At 42.4% G+C, this 18899-nt stretch overlaps 1 protein-coding gene and 1 long non-coding RNA gene across 10 annotated transcripts in view; one reads left to right on the top strand and one right to left on the bottom strand.

The window, feature by feature from the left end:
• The window catches only part of Ppp2r5c (protein phosphatase 2 regulatory subunit B'gamma), a 130243-nt gene that overhangs the window by 82221 nt on the left and 29123 nt on the right, over positions 1–18899 (bottom strand). The window contains exon 1 of one of the 9 annotated variants that reach the window (XM_075948608.1): positions 977–1202. The exons of 6 other annotated variants lie outside the window; for them this stretch is intronic. In XM_075948608.1, the coding sequence (XP_075804723.1) occupies positions 977–1070 (94 nt within the window). In that variant the 5' untranslated portion in view covers positions 1071–1202. Of the gene's footprint in view, positions 1–976; positions 1203–18899 lie in introns of those variants that run through there. 2 more of the 9 variants (XM_075948610.1, XM_075948609.1) reach the window with 2 other exon arrangements.
• LOC142835248 (uncharacterized) lies at positions 719–8334 on the top strand. Its single transcript, XR_012907766.1, has 3 exons — positions 719–796; positions 2166–2321; positions 7344–8334. It is a non-coding gene; the product is annotated as an uncharacterized LOC142835248 (long non-coding RNA).

Consider the following 18899-nt stretch of genomic DNA (forward strand, 5'->3'; position numbering starts at 1 on the left):
CACATACACTGATGCAGGCAAAACACAATACATATAAAATAAAAAAAACCCAACAACTTTTACCTTAAATGTGTTAATATTGGCCTTCTACACATAACCAGTCGCCTTACTGCTAACTAGCCAATGGTTCAAATCAAAATACGAATAGCCGTCTGAGTCCTGCAGCTAAGGCACCTTCTGTTCTCTGTAGTCACCCCCTGCTTCTTCCTGGCGGTCTTACATTTAGTCATTGTGGAAGCCAATTGCTACAGCATCTCAAGGTAGGGGGAGGGTGGAGAAAAAGCTACATATTTGTTTCCCACAGTCTGGGCATTCCTGTGACCTATATACACACGGAAAACTTGTTGCCCTTTTAAATCTTAAGGAAGCCTTTGTAAATGCAAAACATTTCCTAAGGCTGCACTAAAGCTAACAGCTAACATTTAAAATCAGAAGACCAGCAGATCTTAGGATTTCAAGCAGAAGCATATTTCCCTTCCGGCTGCAGGACTAGAGTGCACATCCTCCAAAAGGAAGTTCTCTTCTGATCAATTCTGTACATTCTGCCTGAAGTTCATCCTTAATTCAAAACCCTTACAGTATTAAACAACACCGACACCAAGGTAACACAAACTCTGAGTGCAAACAACTTGGCCAGGCCGGCCGCCGGCCCGCCTCTCCTTCCTTCCCCAGGCAGTGACTTCACATCCTTTGACATCAGCACAGCCTCGAAAGGGGGGGGGGATGGGAGAGCAGGCAGAAAGCAGAAAAACCAGCTTTGAACTCTGCGTGCAAGGCCTCCTGAGCCACAGGCCCCGTAAGTAACGTGTAGAATGCCCACCAATTGGTGGGGACACCCTGGTCTGCTCAGGGGCAGTCCCATCAATGTGGAGGGGGTACTGCTGGATAGACTTCCTGCTTTTCCTATCCAAAGCACAATAGCCATTTATTAACTACCCACGGAAGGTTCCGGTCAGTAGAACACACAATAACTCACCTCGAATGTGGAGAAGGGCCACGGGCTGGAAAGGCCCGTTGGAGCTGGCCGCATCCACCACCATCCCGCTGCCCGCCTTATTACATGTCAACATCTAGGCTCCAGCGGGAAGGGCGCTGTACTCCTTAAGGCAAGAAACCAGCCTCCATTTTAGTTTAAAAAAAAAGAAGACAAACTGAAGCTCTCTGCAGCTGGAGGGAACTGGCTGCTTCGTGATGTCAGTGGGCATGGAGCTCGCTGATTGGCCAGAAACTGCAACTTAAAATGACACTGGAAAAAAAAAAGCCTGCAAACGGAAAGAGCGTTCTGTTGGCTGTCAGTGTGTGTGCACGAAAAGCCTGGGCATTTTCCGGCTTTCTACAGTCTTTATTTTTCACTAACTTTTAGGCAAGGATCCTAGCTCTCAGGGGATGGCGCTTGTATTGTACCCTCTACCTCCCAGCTCTTATTTCATTCCTTTAGTACGCTTTCTTTTTTCTTTCTTTTCTTTCTTTTTTTTTTTTTTTTAATGTTAGGGGTTGAACCTAGGACCTAGTGCTCTCTAGACAAACCGGCTACTATGTTCTACCCCCGGCCATAAGACTCACTTTAGGAGCATTCTGTGTCCTGGCAACACAGTTTTAAAAAAAGTAATGGCTATGTGAATATTACAAAACCCCAATGCATTAGTGTTCTGCTTCCTTCTTACTACCAAAAGGGCAAATTTTCTTCCTGAGACATTTTTACTCCCAATCTCAAATGAGGGTTAAAAAAAAAAAAATCTATGAAAGAACTGCTTAATCAATAGCCAAGAAGTATTACTATGAGACTTTTTAAAGAGCACAGAATGGGGGAAAAGGACATAAGTTAAAATGCTATATCTGGTTTGGTTTATTTATTTATCGTGTGTGTGTGTGTGTGTGTGTGTGTGTGTGTGTGTGTGTATCTCCACAACTCAGGATGAATTACAGGGAAACAGTTCTCTCTTCCCACAATATGGGTCCCAGAGAGCAAACCTGGGTCTCCAGACTTGGTGGCAAGTAACTTTACCTGCTGAGCAATCTGTTTTTTGTAGTTTAAAAATGTTAATATGTTAGATCATTTAAGTTTTGCTTTCTTTACATTCAAAATTAATTTTTCATTTATTTTTTGTTATGCTACTATTCATATCTTTTTTTTTTTTAAAGTTAATGTAAAAATCTACTCTCAGGAGAAAGACTACTTCCAAACTGGAGCACTGTCGGCTGTTGGCGAGATGATTTCTCTACAAAAAGGATGTTATTGCTAGGTACAAAGGGAAGCAAATATGAAAATAGAAGGGATCATAGAGGGAGATGCTTCACCTCATAGAAAAATAAACATTTCTGTAAGTATGCTGTGCCATTTTATAACCTGCTCAATTCAAGAACAAGATAAAGAGCCCTTTAAACTCTTTTTTTAAAAAATATTTATTTATTTATTATGTATACAATATTCTGCCTGTGTGTATGTCTGCAGGCCAGAAAAGGGCACCAGATCTCATTACAGATGGTTGTGAGCCACCATGTGGTTGCCGGGAATTGAACTCAGGACCTTTGGAAGAGAAGGCAATGCTCTTAACCACTGAGCTATCTCTCCAGCTTGCCCTTTAAACTCTTAAACACACCTGACACGCTGGCCAGTTACTTCTATGTGTCTAGCCTAATAATTGTGGTGAATGAATGGATAACCCATTCAGGGTGATTATTGGACCCTCCCTCACCAATGAGACCATAGATTTTACGTTTTCAGTAACTGTTAAGGCAATTCAACAGGAAAATAAATCTAAGCCTATTCGTATCTCTACCCTGTTTCCCTCAGAGCCATAGGGGCTGCGGGATTCTACAGCTTGGCAGAGGGGAGGATCTTGCCAGGCTAGATGGAACTGCAGCTTCAGGCATGCCAGGCCAGCGAGCTGCCATGAGTTACACCTCAGTCCTAGCAATCCTGGAACATGGAAGCACTTGCATATACAGGCTACACAAGAGATTCCGCCTGCCCACTTGTCCCCAGGAGTTTCTCAATTGATCCCACTTTGTCTCTCAAGAGAGTTTATCCCCCTTCCCTAGTCAGGCAGTGCTGAGGACAAGGCACACCTCCCTCACCATCACCTTCTTATTCAAGGAGTGATGCCAGGTGAACTCAGACACCAAGAGCAACGGGGTCCACAAACAAATACTTCTTGTACTCTGCCTATCAATAATTTACTATTTCAAAGGGGGTGAGATGGGGGTGTGCACACCCTACGGCTCTGCTGACGAACTGGAGTACAGAAATACAGCGGAGAAGATGCCTAGAAGCTTTATATAACATAGACAGGTTCAAAGGCAAAGAAAGTGAAGACACTTTTTGATGTATTTTTCCTAATGATCTTAGATCAAAGGATTTCGAACTTTATTAGTGATTTCTTCCATACTCTTTGAAACTGTATGCATATAAAGTAGTTCTTTAAAGAACTCTAAGACTATAATCTGGAAATCACTGATAAAACATACTGCAGATGGGATGACGAGGCACACCGTACTCTCAGCACTCAGCTGGAGCAGGAGTTTGTGATAGACTAGACTATACAGTCGAACTCTATTTAAAAATAAAAAAGGGGGGCTGGAGAGACAGCTCAGAGGTTAAGAGCATTGGCTGCTCTTCCAGAGGTTCTGAGTTCAATTCCCAGCAACTATATGGTGGCTCACAACCATCTGTAATGAGATCTGGTGCCCTCTTCTGGCATGTAGGTGTACAGGCAGGAGGAATAGTGTATACATAATAAATAAAAAGAAAAACAAAAAGATGTCCCTAAACCTCTAAAAATATAAACAAACAGGAGAAAGGGGGAAAAAAAACTAACAGTCAGGAGATGTGTTCATGAGCTGGAGGTACAGATATCTGTAAAGATAGTTGAGTTAGAACCTGACTAAATGCCTGATATTCTTTTCCACTTAAAGTCCAGATGGGTCTCTTTATTTTCCAAGATAAATGATAAAATAAAATACAAGAATGAGGACAATTCTGAAGAGAGAGGCTGGTGCCACCAACTATAAAGTCAATTGATTATAACAGTGTGACCAGGCACACATGAGAGGAAGAACAGGGGACACAAGCAGTGACCAACCCAGCAGACACATTCAGGCGATGCACAATAAACCATGTCAGTGGACTGGAGAAGGGTGACAGCTGTTAAATTATATGCAGGAAAAGTCAACTGAAATCTTTTCTCACATCAAAATAAACCTGGTACAAATTAGATAAGCAAACAAAGCAAATCACAACTACTCCAACTCCCACAGCTTTCAGACGGGAAGAATCACTCCACAGCTAGAGAAGGATGCTTACAAACACCTGACGGAGACTGCTCAAATCTGAAGCTAGGTATTTTGTATGTTCCAGAATAATTAATTTAAAAACAGAAATAACCCCAAACTTTTAGAGATTCCCCCCAAAAAATATAAATACAGATTAATAAAATGTATTAGAAAAACATTAAACCTTTAGGATTTAAATGATCTAGTTCATGTAAAAAGAATAGTCAGAAAGTATTTTTTATCTGTTAGGTGAACAATATTTTGTTGTTGTTGTTGTTGTTTTGTTTTTTCAAAACAGGGTTTCTCTGTGTAACAGCCCTAGCTGTCCTGGAACTAGCTCCTGTGGGCCAGGCTGGCCTCGAACTCACAGAGATCTGCCTGCCTCTGCCTCCCAAGTGCTGGGATTAAAGATGTGCGCCACCACCACCTGAGTCAACAGTAATCTTTTTACACTTATTTATTTTGTCTGTATTTATTTAGTGCACACATGTCACAGCACCAATGTGGAGGTCAGAAAAGCTTAGAGTCAGTTCTCTCTTCCCACTATGTGGGCCAGGGGACAGAAGCTGGGCTTGGCAGGGGCACCTCTGCTCACTGAGTCATCCCAGCTGCCCAGCTCTAATGGTACAAATGACAGTACCTGCATATGAGAAGCTCTGACAACAGAGCTATGAACTGTGCTCACTGTCTTAGAAAATAATGTTCAACTCTGGTACAAAGAAGCTTTTCTTAGTAATTTTACTTTAAGAATCAATTCTAGAAATAAAATAACCATGAATGAAACAGTTCATTCAGAACATATTTAAAAATCATGCTAAAATATGAAACCATGAAATTTATTATCTTAACTGCTTAAAGATTTGTTACATTTACGTGTGTGTGTGTGTGTGTGTGTGTGTGTGTGTGTGTGTGTGTGTGTGCGCGCCCACACACATCATGACATGCATCAAAGGACTACTTGCAGGAACCAGATCTTTCCTTCTACCTGTGGGTCTTCCCAGGATAGAACTCAGATCGTCAGTCTTGGCACCTGTACAGCCCCATCTTAACCATTTTCACCTGTACAGTTCGGAGTTCTAGATCCTTTTGGTTATGCATCCTGATGTGAAATTGCAGTAAGACCACTCTAAAGTTTACAACGTGCCTTCAAATTGTTTTTACAGTGCTGGTACTATTTGATGTACAATATACACATTGTCAGCAATACTGTTTTTTTGTGTATGGTCTCAGTACAATTTTCACTTGCATCATTAATGATCAGTGATGCTGAGCTTGTATTATAGGTCTATGGGTCATTTGTGTATATTCTTCTGAGAAATGTCAACTTACATCTTTTATATATTTAAATAAAGTTGTTTTGTTGTTGCTCATGTTCTTCATATATGGTCTAGATATTAATCCACTATCAGGTAGGTGGTTTGCAAATATTTTCCTCTATTCTACAAGTTGCCCATTCCGCAGATTGTGTGTCCCTTCATATACTGAGGTTTTCGACTTTGACATAGTCCAATTTACCTAGTTTTTTATTACACATACTTTTTAACACCGTGTCCAAAAAATTCATTGCTAAATCAAATATCACGAACTCCCTACTCCCAATTCCTTTATTTATTTATTTATTTACTTACTTATTTATTTATTTATTATGTATACAATATTCTGTCTTTATGTATGCTTGCAGGCCAGAAGAGGACACAAGACCTCATTACAGATGGTTGTGAGCCACCATGTGGTTGCTGGGAATTGAACTCAGGAACTTTGGAAGAGCAGGCAATGCTCTTACCCACAGAGCCATCTCTCCAGCCACTCCCAATTTCTTCTAAGGGTTTTTATACTTTTGGTTCACAGATTTAGGATTTTGACCCATTTTGAGTTAATTTCTGTCTGTGTGAGAGCTAAGGATTCAACTTCTGTCTTTTGCCTGTGGACTTACAGTTCCCAGTACTCACCCCTTTGAACTGGATTTACTCTTGGCTTTCCAATATAGGCTACTGGCCTTGGGGGTCATTATGAAAAACCACAATATAACTTTGTTGTTTTAAAGTCAAGATGTGGGCTGGAGAGGTGGCTCAGCTGTTAAAAACACTGGCTGCTCTTCCAGAGGTCCTGAGTTCAATTCCCAACAATCACATGGTGGCTTATAACCATCCATAATGAGATCTGGTGACCTTTTCAAAATGGCCTGCAGGCATACAGAACACTGTACACATAATAAAGAAATAAAATAAAAATAAAATCCTCTAATCATTTCCTTCTTTTTCAAGATTTGGGATCTCTTGCTCTTCCCAATAAATTTTAAGATGAATTTTTCTATTTTCCAATAAAACATCATTCATATTTTGTTAGGCATTGCCTACATCTGTAGGTCACTAGGACAGCATTAACCCCTTAACCACCCTAGTCTTCCAAGCCAAAGCACAGGCTGCCCCTCACTCAGTGCTGCCTTCTATCTCTGTTTTGAGTGTTTTAGAGTTTTAAGTGGAGCTGTTTTTTAAATCTTTAATAAGCTTATTCCTGCCGGGTGGAAAGAGTTTCTTAACTCTTTGATAAGCTTATTCCAGCACTCAGAAGGGAGAGGCAGGCGGATCTCTTTGAGTTCGAGGCCAGCCTGGTCTACAAGATCAAGTTCCAGGATAGGCTCCAAAAGCTACAGAGAAACCCTGTCTCAAAAAATCCTAAATAGCCAACCAACCAACCCTTTTTGGAGAAAGGGTTTCTCTGTATAACAGTCCTGGCTGTCCTGGAATTCACTTTGTAGACCAGCTTGTCCTCAAACTCACAGAGCTCTGCCTACCTCTGCCTCCCAAGTGCTGAAATTAAAGGTGTGGGCTACCACCAGCCAGCAAGAAGTTTATTCTTTGAGACTATGACATTTTATTTATGATTCTAAAACACTTACTGTAAACTACCTTAATGTCAAAGGGACTGCGATAGGCTGTTTAAGTTTACACAGTCTTCAAAATATGTATGTATAAAAATCAGAAATGAGTGGAAAGGACAATACAATTTCTCACTGCCATGGAGGTCACTAATGGGCTGCTCTTTTAGACTAAGACTTCACTGTTTTTCAGCACTGCTAAAGCAGTCACCATCAGCTGCTGCAAAGGGGCTGCAGAGAGGACACCTGGGAAGAGGGAACGTTCTTCCGTGGCTCAGGAGGCTTCTTGTCTGGAAATGGAGCAACACATGCCCCAACCTGTCATAGAGAGGCCCAAATTCATAATGACTCTGCTATCCCTGCTGAGTTCAAACCCAAAGTGCAGAACCCTGGCAGGATGCCACTAAACCCGGTCCCAACAAGGCCAAATGCAAGCAGTTGCAGCCATTGTTCCTCTCAAAACACATCTATCAACTGTAAACCGGGAAGACCCCTTGGCTGACAAAGCAGAGCCACTGACAAGACTTACAAAGCCACTTAGGAGACTAGGCCTGGGGCAACCACTGGGCTTGACCGACTTGGGGGCCTGGGTCTCTCTCCCAGGCTAGTGTCGCCAGTGCACTGCAAGAACATGTCAGACAGGCAATAGAGAGCCCCTGGTTACACTTGGTTTTATGTCTCTTCCTGGCAGTGCAAAACTAAGAGGGGCATGCTTCCGAACCACATCAAGCACAACACTGCCCTGGCCATGAAGCAGACCCCTCTACAGCTGGCAGATGCTTCCAGTCGCCATGTGTCTCCAGTGCTAGAGCCTTCTACACTGCTTCTCAACATTTTCCAGGCCTCCTAGGCTGGGGCTGCATTCTGAAGGGCTGGAACTAATGCCAAGATGGTGGCTGTCAGCTCATCACAGCAGGCCTCCTACAGGAAAAGTAGCCAGTGGAGCTGTATGTAGCTTTCTGTGTAGATTCTGGGTATAGAATCTTTGTACTACATGAACTACCTGAAAAGGTCTTAGGTGCTGTAGGAAGTCTTACAGCTAGTGGTAACCCGCCCACCGGGATGTGGCCTCTTGTACTATATATGCTGATGCAGACAGAGCATGCGTCCGGCCTCTTTTCCCCGCCTCTCATTCTGTTCTGTTCCGGTTCTCCGTTCCAGCAGAAGATTCTTATTTGTGACTGTACCCCTAAATAAATAACCAACTATTTCTCAATTCTGAGCTAGTGTGGGATTTCTTTTAAGTGACCTTTTAAGGCTGTATTCGTTGGTTTTTCTGAAAATGTTTTATTCTCTATTTTTAAAAAAACAAAACAAAGTAATAAAAAAACCCCGCCTATAAATACATCCTACTGATTTTATTTTTTGGTAGTATTTCTGAACAAAACTTTCAAATCTTGATTTCTAAAGTTAGTCAAAGGTTTTCTTTTTCTTTCTCAACCACTCCAATCTGGCATTTTAACCTAGAAGTCTGTGGCACTGGAATGGCAGTGTGCTGGCATCAGGCAGGCTAGTGCCAGTTTTTAAAACTCCTGGGAACTGTGTGAGGATGGCTATTGTGGGTCTTGTTGGGTAAGAAGCTTATAACCTAAAAACTCTGGCTTCACTTGTAGTTCAAAATAGACTTTCCTGAGACAGGTTAAAGCTCTCTTAGTATGCAGCTCTGCCAAGGCTGCCAGGGAAGTGCCTTGCCAGCACCAAGGACAAAGGGACATACTCTGATGGCCCTGTTGATTTGAGCAAGTCTCCAGTGACTGAACAGGGTCAGGAGAGCTTATCTCTGGGGAGGGAAGTAAAGCTTGCCTACTCCAGCTCCTACGGACAGATCTGGGCTTACTTTAAATTCCTTTTTTTTTAAAAAAATATTTATTCATTGTATTTTATGTATACGAGTGTTCTGTCTTCATGCACACCAGAAAAATGAATCTAATCCTATTACAGACAATTGTGAGCCAGCATGTGATTGCTGGGAATTGAACTCAGGACTTCTAGAAAAGCAGTTAAGTGCTCTTAACCACTGAGCCATCTCCCCAGCCCTCACTTGAATGCCTCTCAGACCAGGGCAGGTGCCCACATCTTTCTTTGCTCTGAGAATACAGGAAACCATGGACTATATAGAAAGTATCCAAGCATCTCAGAATTCCCATACTTATTATTTTGTGTAGCCTGCCTCCATCCTTGCCAGTCCTATAGCAGATCAGCTAAGCAACTGATCTCATTTTTAAGAAGGATCCCAAGGCAGAAGAAGGAGAAGGAAGCCATGAGACTGATTGCACCTGGGCATCCTGGGCAACCTGAGAGGTAACACCATGCAGTCTCCCTGAATGCTAAAGGGATGGGGAAGGACAGGCCAGAGCTACAAGAGCTCTTCCCTACAGCAAATCCACCATGAGTTTCCTGGATCTGTATTGACAGGCCCCTGGACACTGGGGACAATGGCCAGCATATGGTGAAGGGTAGCATGTTTGAACACTTTCTTCCTCAGCTTCCATAGAGGGAAGTACCCAGAACATACAATGCAATATCATTTAGCCTTAGGAAGGAAGAAAGTTCTGGTGAGCCTTCAGGACTCCTGCTAAGTGAAGTGAGCCAGATGGAGAACAGATACAGGAGGACTCTGCTTATATGAGACTCCTGCAGCCATCAAACTTCAGAGGAGCAGAGTGGAGACTACTACAGAGGGGAATCTACTGCAGGGCAAAGCTTCTGCAAGGATGATGAGAGTCTGGGAAGACAGTATGGATGGAGAGTTGGGAATGCACTGAATGCTGCTGACTGCACCTGTGGTGTGTGGGTCACATGATGAGCATGCTATGTACACTCTGCCACAGTTTCAAGATGAAGGTAAGGTCTGAGTCAGGGAAGCTTGGGAGACATTGGGTGACCTGTGGTCACCTCTCTGCTCACTGGTTCCTATGCTCTAACCACAGGTAGTTAAGAATTTGCTGTATTCTAGCACCTGCCCACCCAGGGCACATAGGTCATCAAGAGAAGACATGGCACCAAAGCAGTGAGAAAATAAAGAACTGGAGCATTAGAGAAGACTTTGAGTGTAGGGTTCCCTGCAAGAGGCCAACTCCTGGAAACAAGCAGAATACATTTCTAAGCAGAGAGAACATGCACTTCTACAGAAGAACTTTCAACTATATTAGAATGAAGGTGGAGTACTGAGCTTTCACAAGGGAAGGCAACATTTTCCTGCCATTCAACAGCCAGTCTGAGGAGCTCTGGATGGAAGGGCTCTTTTCACAAAGATCCAGTACTCAGCGACTCACCTGCAGCTCACTGAAGGTCCACACTAGCCTCCTCCTAGCTGTGTTTTTAGTCTCGTTGACACTGTTTTGAGATAGGGTCTCACTATGACACTCACTGGCCTCCAACTCTGCCTGCCTCTCCCTCCTGACTTTTGGGACTAGAAGGTGTGTACCATCATACCTGGTTGACCTTTTGTTTTTAAAACACAGAAAACAGACTCAAGAAACAAGTCATGAATAACTTACTGCCCTCGTAAGTCACTTAAAACAACAACAAACGTGTGTCTCATTATATTTAGCACTTCTACCTTCCAGACCCCAAAATGCCAAACAAAGGGACTGACTCAGACTAATCTTTCAATGAGTAGGTCTGAAGACTGTAATCAACCTCTTAGATTAAAATGCAAAATACTCTTTCATGCAGCAAATGAATGAAGCTTTTATACTACCCAGTGGTGAACAAGCACTATGGGACCGGCATCTCACACACACACTGGGAATTTTGTGGACAAAATCTGTAATGGTTTTTTTTTGCCATCTTCTGACACACTACTTCTCTTTGAATTCATCTTAAGGAATGAACATGAACAATGACAACAACACTTTATAAACAAGTTTATAGAAAAATTTGTTTGTGCTGCTCAAAAAGTTTAAGAACCCACAGAATAGAGTAATAGCTGACACTGAGAGCTGTGCCTTCCATTCCCACTAATGCTGGAACAAGGCAAGCACGGCCACATTCACCACCATCGTGGAACATATAATGACACCGAGGAAAGACAGGGCGGTGTAAGCATTGATCAAAGAAGGGGGGTTCCGTATGTGTATTAGAGAGTTAACTAGACACCCAGACATTCCAAACAACCTAAAAAGACACTGTACAGAGTAAGGAAAGCCAGAAGAGGAGTGTGATATGAAAGCACGAATCAAAAAGTAATAGCTTTTGTAGAAGCAACGACTGTCTCTAAGACATGGAAGAGTAGGCCCGGCTTACACCACCAACAGCAGCCAACCATCTGAGCCATCAACACACAAGAAGTGTGCCCGACCTCATGAGGGGAACCAGAAGTCATCCCTGAAGGAGACGAACACGGTCTCAGAAAGCAGGAGGGCACAGCATACATCTAAATAGGAGACTGTTAAGTACCCAACAAAGCCAACCCTCTCAAGGATACTTCCTCCCACCATGTGGTGCTAAGATGGAATCCAGGGTCTTACCAAGTACCTCACCACTGAGTTGTACCTGAAGCCCCATTAAACAGATATTTAAATTTTAGTGGGACCCCAATTCAAATGTCAACAGTTCTTTCTACAATAAGATGAATCAATTCAAATTCTAGCCTATAATAATGTCAGTATTACTGATGCTGCAGTTGTTTTAGTCGAGAACACAGCCACATTTATAGTAAGGTGAGAAATCAAGATTTTTCCATTAATAAGAGATAAAACTGAGGGCCGGGTGGTGGTGGCACATGACTTTAATCCCAGTACTTGGGAGGCAGAGGGCTCTGAGAGTTCGAGGCCAGCCTGGTCTACAGAGTTGTTAGTTCTAGGATAGCCTAGACTACACAAAGAAACCCTGTCTCAAGAACAAAACAAAACAAGAAAACTGAAAATCCTTGAAAATAAAACATTATAGTGTAAAATTTAAATAGAAAATATTAAGTGAATGCATTATTTAAAATAATGTATATTTGACTTCCCTTTAAAGTTAAAAGTACTGTGTCCCAGTAACAATGAACATCCCCTCCCCAATCATGCACACGGCTTCTGACCTTCAATAGCGTTCTCCACTGAAAGGAACCAAGACTCTGAAAAACAGCTATGGTTAGGCTTGAGACAAGAAGGTATATAATGAGCCTGGGAGGCATCTCACCATAACAGAAATTGAGGCATCAAAAGTAAGTAAGGGAGATGTTCAGTGAGTACAGTGCCTGCCATGGAAATATGAAGGACTGAGTTCAAATCACCAGGCCATGTAAAAATGTAATTCCAGTGGTGCTCTGGAGAGATGGGAGGCAGAGACAGAGAGCCCTTGGGTCAGCTAGCTCACTGTATCATCAAACAAAAGACCTTGCTTCCAACAAGGTGGAAGGTGAAGGCTGATAGCTGAAGTTGCCTATGACCTCCATACATGTGCCATGATGCACACCAATGCTCCACACATAAATGTACATATGCATACGAACCCACATCTCACATACACACATGTGCACAAACACACAAATAAAATAAGTGAAAACATGTCCCACGATACACAGGGTGGGCTGGAGAGACAGCTCAGAGGTTAAGGGCACTCGCTGCTCTTGCAGAGGATCTGAGTTTGATTCCTAGTACCCACATGGTGGCTCACAACCACCTGTAACTCTGGTTTCAGGAGATCTAATGCCTTCTTCTCATGTCCATAGTCACCAGTCACAGACATAGTACACATGTCTGTGCACCAATTCATGAAGCACATCATTCATACACGTAAGTGACAGTAAGCAAAAGGAAATTTTAAGGAGGCATATCAAGGGTTGAAATCATGCATTTTAACATTAAAAAAAGCTAAAAATAAAAGATTCCACTAAATTCAAAGATAATAAAATAGCCACACTGATACTCATCAAGAGGTCAGAGGGAAATTGCTAACCCAAAGACAGAATAAAGCTTACTCTAGTTTTCACACATCCAGTTGGTAGGAAAAAGAATGTCTGCTAGCGGGCTCCACTACTGACTCTGAAGGGTTAGCAATGCCCGAGCTAACAGCCTTGTACAGCTGATGGGGACTCGCACGCAGGACACCAGATGTTCCTCACAAATTATTCCTAGTGCTTTCTGCACTGCACAGGGGGATGCGACTGCACAACAGAGATCACTCTGCTGGCACCTTCGCTTGGGGGGGTGTGCAGCCTGTCCTCACTTCTGCTCGGCTGCCATAGACAATGTATCTCCCACAATGAGGATGCCATCACCCGGCTACACAGCGTCATTTGTGATGCACTCCAGCCAACAGAGGCTCCACTTAGAGCAACTACCGGGGTGAGCAGGGCACTGGGTGGAGCAGTTAGCTTGGCTGACTATTTAGTAGTCAAGGGTCATGATTTAGGGAACTCCAAGTTTCTGGTTAAAGAATAAAAAAACAAAATACCAACCTCTGCTGAAGGGTTTTCATTCTAGACTTCAGTTTATTTAAAATATTGAGTATGGCAATTAGCACATCATAAAAAATAATGAGGCACACAGGAATAAGACATTCTGAGCAAGATGCCACAATTGCCAGTTTTGGTCTTTTCTGACATAGTCTGGAAAACACCAGTGTTTGCTCTGTTTAAAGAAATAACAAGCTTGATAGCACATGCAAGAGGGTAGCAAAATATTTTAAAATTATGACATTTCTTTTGGGTATGTGTGTACCTGTGTGTGCAATATATGCCCATGTGTACATGTGTTTGCAGTGTATGAATGTATGTACATATGTGCACAGTATGCATGTGTGTACATGTGCTCTACATGCCCTCTGCTTTATTCCCTCAACACAGGGAAAATCTTTGAACCTAGAACTTTCTGTTTTTCACCTCGGTAGGTGGCCAGCTGCCCTGGTGATTCTGTCATATCCTTGACTGCTCCCAACCCTGAGCCTGGAGGCTGATCTTACGGGAAGGCATAATTATACCCAGCATTTTACATGGAGATCTGAACTTGGGTCTTCATACTTGTATATCATGCACTCTTACCAACCAAGCCATCACCACAGCCTACAAGGCAAATTAAAAAATTTTTAAAAAATCAACTAGAAATTCCAGAAATGAAAAAAATACATATGAAATTAAAAGGTCCATAGGAGGACTGCAGATAGAGACAAATCTGAAGAGGATCAATGAGACAGCAGAGAACAAATATTCAGAAACTTATCACAAAGAAACAGAATGATTCTGTGCCTACTAATGAGAACAATGGGAATTAAGGGTGCATTTTATTTTTAATTTTTTTTAACAGTGATGACTGTGTTTTATGATATGATAAAAGACTCATAAGTTGGGCGGTGGTGGTGCATGCCTTTAATCCCAGCTCTTGGGAGGCAGAGGCAAGCAGATCTCTGTGAATTCGAGGCTAGCCTGGTTTACAAGAGCTAGTTCCAGGACAGGCTCCAAAGCTATAGTGAAGCCCTGTGTGTGTGTGTGTGGGGGGGGATAAAGGACTCACATCCAAACACAAAAAACATTTATATTTCAATAAGATCAAGTTAAAGACGTCTAGGGTGGCTGGGCCTGGGGGCTGGGTGGTGCACGCCTTTAATCCCATCTCTTGGGAGGCTCAACAAGCAGATCTATGTGAATCTGAGGTCAGTTTAGTCTACATAGTAAGCTCCAGGCCAGGCAGGGCTATGTAGTGGGACCCTGTCTCAAAAGGACAACATTGCTGGGTCTCAGATTCTTGTATGAACAACACATGGTCTTTTACATATGGCTCTTCACTTGGTGTAATGCTTGTTGAGGCTCATCTGTGTTGAGTGCTTTGTTTCTTTTTAATGCTGAGTAATATTCCTTCACATGGCTAATACCGTGTTTTATTTTTCCATTCAGCAGTGAATAGTCATTTGAGTTGCTTTTTAGCTATCATGAATGTCTCTGTGAGCACCCATGCTCTACATGAACATATGTTCTCATTTCTTTTGTGTAGATAGAGTGGGTTATAGAATTTGTATGTTAAGTTTCTGTTTAGCTTTAGAAGAAATGGCCAGAGTGTTCTCCAGAAAGGACATACCACTTCATATTCTCACGGACTGAGCATTGGCATGTCCTCATTTTCACCACTGTTGAAGATTAACCACCATGCCCAACAGCGCTATTCTTCAGAATGATGAACGCAAGTCTCCAAGAGAAGCAAAAAACTGAGGGAATGCATAACCATTAGACATCCAGTTTCAGAACTCCTACACTGGGGAACCTTAAGATAGCCACAATAACAAAACCAAAATGCTTAAATTGCCAGGCAACGGTGGTACGTGCCTTTAATCCCAGGAAGCAAAGGCAGGTCGATCCCTGTGAGTTCAAGGCCAAGCCTGGTCTACAGAGCAAGTTCCAAGACAGCCAAAGTTACACAGAGAAACCCTATCTTGAAAAGCAAAACAAGAACAAAAAATGACTAAGTCAAATTCACTAAAAGAACAGTTATTAAAGTATCAGTACGAAAAAGAAAAACACCAAAACATAAACAGTAAGAGATATAGAAAAAACAATGTTATGCAACCAGCTGATTAGCAGAAAGCCAAGACTGTGTTCCTACCTAATAATAATAACCTTGAATGACAATGGATTAAATCTACAATTATCAAGAGATATTAAAAAAAAACAAGACCAACCTACATGGTATCTCCAAGAAACACACTTGCACAGGTGAAAGCAAACGGACGGAAAGTTCAAGGATCAGAAAACTAGATCTACACTGAAAGAACCCAAATCATCAGGAGCTGCTACACTTACACCAGACAAAAGATAAGTGAGGTAAGAAAAGTTCTAAAGAGAGACTTAAAACATCATTATGTTATGGTGGGGGTAACTTCAATAAGAGCACATAATACTTAGACATACATGTGTGTTCTACAGCAGAATACACAAAGGCATACAGCGGCTTGATAGATCTGTAAGGACAGGTTATATTCATAATACAGTAACACTGGAGGACTTTTAACAACCCAATTTCATCCATGAATAAATGAACAAAATACAAAAAAGTCACCAACAAACTTTTCTTTTCTTTTGGATTTTCAAGACAGGGTTTCCTTGTGTATTCTTGGCTGTCCTGAATCTCTCTCTGTAGAACAGCTGACTTTGAACTCACAGAGATCCACCTCATTCTGCCTCCCAAGTGCTGAGATTAAAGGCATGCGCTGCCACCACTTGGCTAAAACTTTTTTTAAAACACTTAAAATGGGGGTTGGTGAGATGGCTCAGTGGCTAAGAACACTTGTTGGTCTTGCAGAAGACCCACGTTTGGTTCCCAGGACCCACATGGTAGGTTACAACCACCTGTAACATCTGTTTCAAAGGATTCAACACTCTCTTCTGGCCTTCCCAGATATGATATACCTAGATACATGCCTGGTGCCTGTGGAAGTAAGAAGAGGACACTGGATCCTGTAGTGGTCTGAATGAAAATGGCCCCCATAGGCTCATAGGAAATTGGGCTATTTGAAAGGATTAGGAGGTGTGGCCTTGTTGGAGGAAGGGTGTCACTGGGGGTGGGCTTTGAGGTCTCAAAAGCACAAGCCAGGCCCAGAATCTCATTCCTCTCTTCCTGCCCGTGGATCTAGATATAAAACTCTCGGCCCCTTCTCCAGCACCATGTCTGCCTGCATGCTACCATGCTTCCCGCCATGCTGACTATGGACTAACCTCTGAAACTGTAAACCAGCCCCAATTGAATGCTTTCCTTTATAAGAGCTGCTATAGTTGTCAGTGGTGATGGTGCATGCCTTTAATCCCAGCACTTGGGAGGCAGAGGCAGGCAGATCTCAGTGAGTCTGAGGCCAGCCTGGGCTCCAAGAGAGTTCCAGGGCAGCCAAGACTGTTACACAGAGACATTCTGCCTTGGGAAAAAAAAGAGTCATGGTGTCTCTTCACAGCAACAGCCATAGACCAATGATTAAGACAGAGCCCCTGAAACTGTCATGTAAGAGCTGGGGCTTGAACCTGGGTCCTTTGGAAGAGCAGTCAGTGCTTTTTTACTGACACTTCCTGAGACACCTCTCCAGTCTCTATATAGGAAAGTTTGAAGGTTACACTAATAAATACCCACTAAAACTGATAAAAGAAAAAAATTGATATAAGAATCTAGTAATATTGCCCAACACAAAATCAACATTAGAAAACGAGTATAAGGCAGGCCAGGCACTACAAACTATAATCTCAGCTGTGCAGGAGGCTAAGGCAGGACACTAAAGATTCAGAGCCTGTTTAGACTGCAAGGTAAGTTTAAGGATAGCCTGGCCAAATTAGTGAATTTATGTTGCAAAATAATAAAGGAAAAATAAGGCTGGGGATATAGCTCAGTGGCAGAGCACTTTCCTGCAATTCATAAAGTCCTTGGTTCAATCAATGGTACAGTAAAAGAAAAGTCAGTGTAAGCTGGGTGTGATGGCACATGCCTGTAGACCCAACTACTCGGGAGCCATCACTTGGGCTCACAAGTTCAAACCTGGGGAATACATTGAGACTACCTCAAAAACAGAAGCAGACAAAAATTCTAGGGTCATTTCTACGTACTGACAACAAATTTGCAGAAAACTAAAGAAAACTCCATCCATAACAGATATAAACAATAAAGGACGTAGGCATAAACTATACCAGGAAAGTGACACAGTTAAAAAGCAGTGATAAAACAAATTGGAAGAGACACCCCAAGATGGGAGACCATGCTCCCATGTCCATGGATTGGCTGAATGAACATTATTATACAAAAGCCTATACTATCTAAGGTAGTCTGATCAATTCAATATAACTCCTATCAAAATACTAAACGACATGCTTCACAAAAATAGAAATAGAAAAATAAGCATAAAATCTACACAGAACCATAAAATATCCTTGTGGTGCTGGGACAATCGGAGGGCTCTGTAGTCTCGATAAGCACTCCACCACTGAACTGTGCTCTCACGCCACCCCAGCAACTGTGAGCAAAAAGAACAAAACGGGAAGAGGCAAAGAACCCCATTTCAAATATATACTCGAAAGCTGTACCACAGCACTGGTGTAAAACTGATACACAGACTGATAAAACTGAACTAAAAACCTATCAATCAGTCCACAGACACCGTCAACTGAAAAATATGCCATGGGAAAGGACAGTCTGCTAGCTAAATGGTGCCAACAAAATGGACAGCCACATGTAGAAGCATGAGACTAGACTCCTGTCTCTTCTCATATATAAAAATTAACTTGAAATGGATCAAAGATCTAAGTCTAGGTTCTGAAACCAGGAAACTACTAGAGAAGTAGAGATGCTGTGTGGGCGTGGTTCTTGTTATTGATTCCCCAGGAGTACAAGCAATCAAAGACAAGGCAGACAAATAGAAACATAGCAAAGCAGGAAGCTTGAGGAGTACACAGACAACTTTTAGACAGAACAGGTGCACTAACAAGTCATCCGACGGGACAGAATCCAGACATACATGGAACTTAACTGATAATATCCCTCCCTAGCTCATTCAAGTGAGCAAATGATCCAAATCTAGGGAGTATGAATCAAACCACACACGGAGGTACCATTCTTCCCTGGCCGGTTGTTCAAGGAAAAAGTCCAACAATGCTGACAAAGATGTGAAAGATGGCTAGGAGTGTCAATTAGCACAGCCACTGTGGAGCTGCCCAGCAGAGCCCATTCCATGATACATCCAAAGGAGCCACGCACATGCCCATGCTCACTGCAGCACCGTTTCAGCAGCCAAGACAGGGATAATCTTTTTGTACACTGTGAAGATGTGTCTCTTGCCAAGGCACCTTCTGAATGGT

The sequence above is a fragment of the Microtus pennsylvanicus genome, chromosome 14 (genome assembly GCF_037038515.1).
Source record: "Microtus pennsylvanicus isolate mMicPen1 chromosome 14, mMicPen1.hap1, whole genome shotgun sequence".
In the NCBI taxonomy this organism is placed as follows: Eukaryota; Metazoa; Chordata; class Mammalia; order Rodentia; family Cricetidae; genus Microtus; species Microtus pennsylvanicus.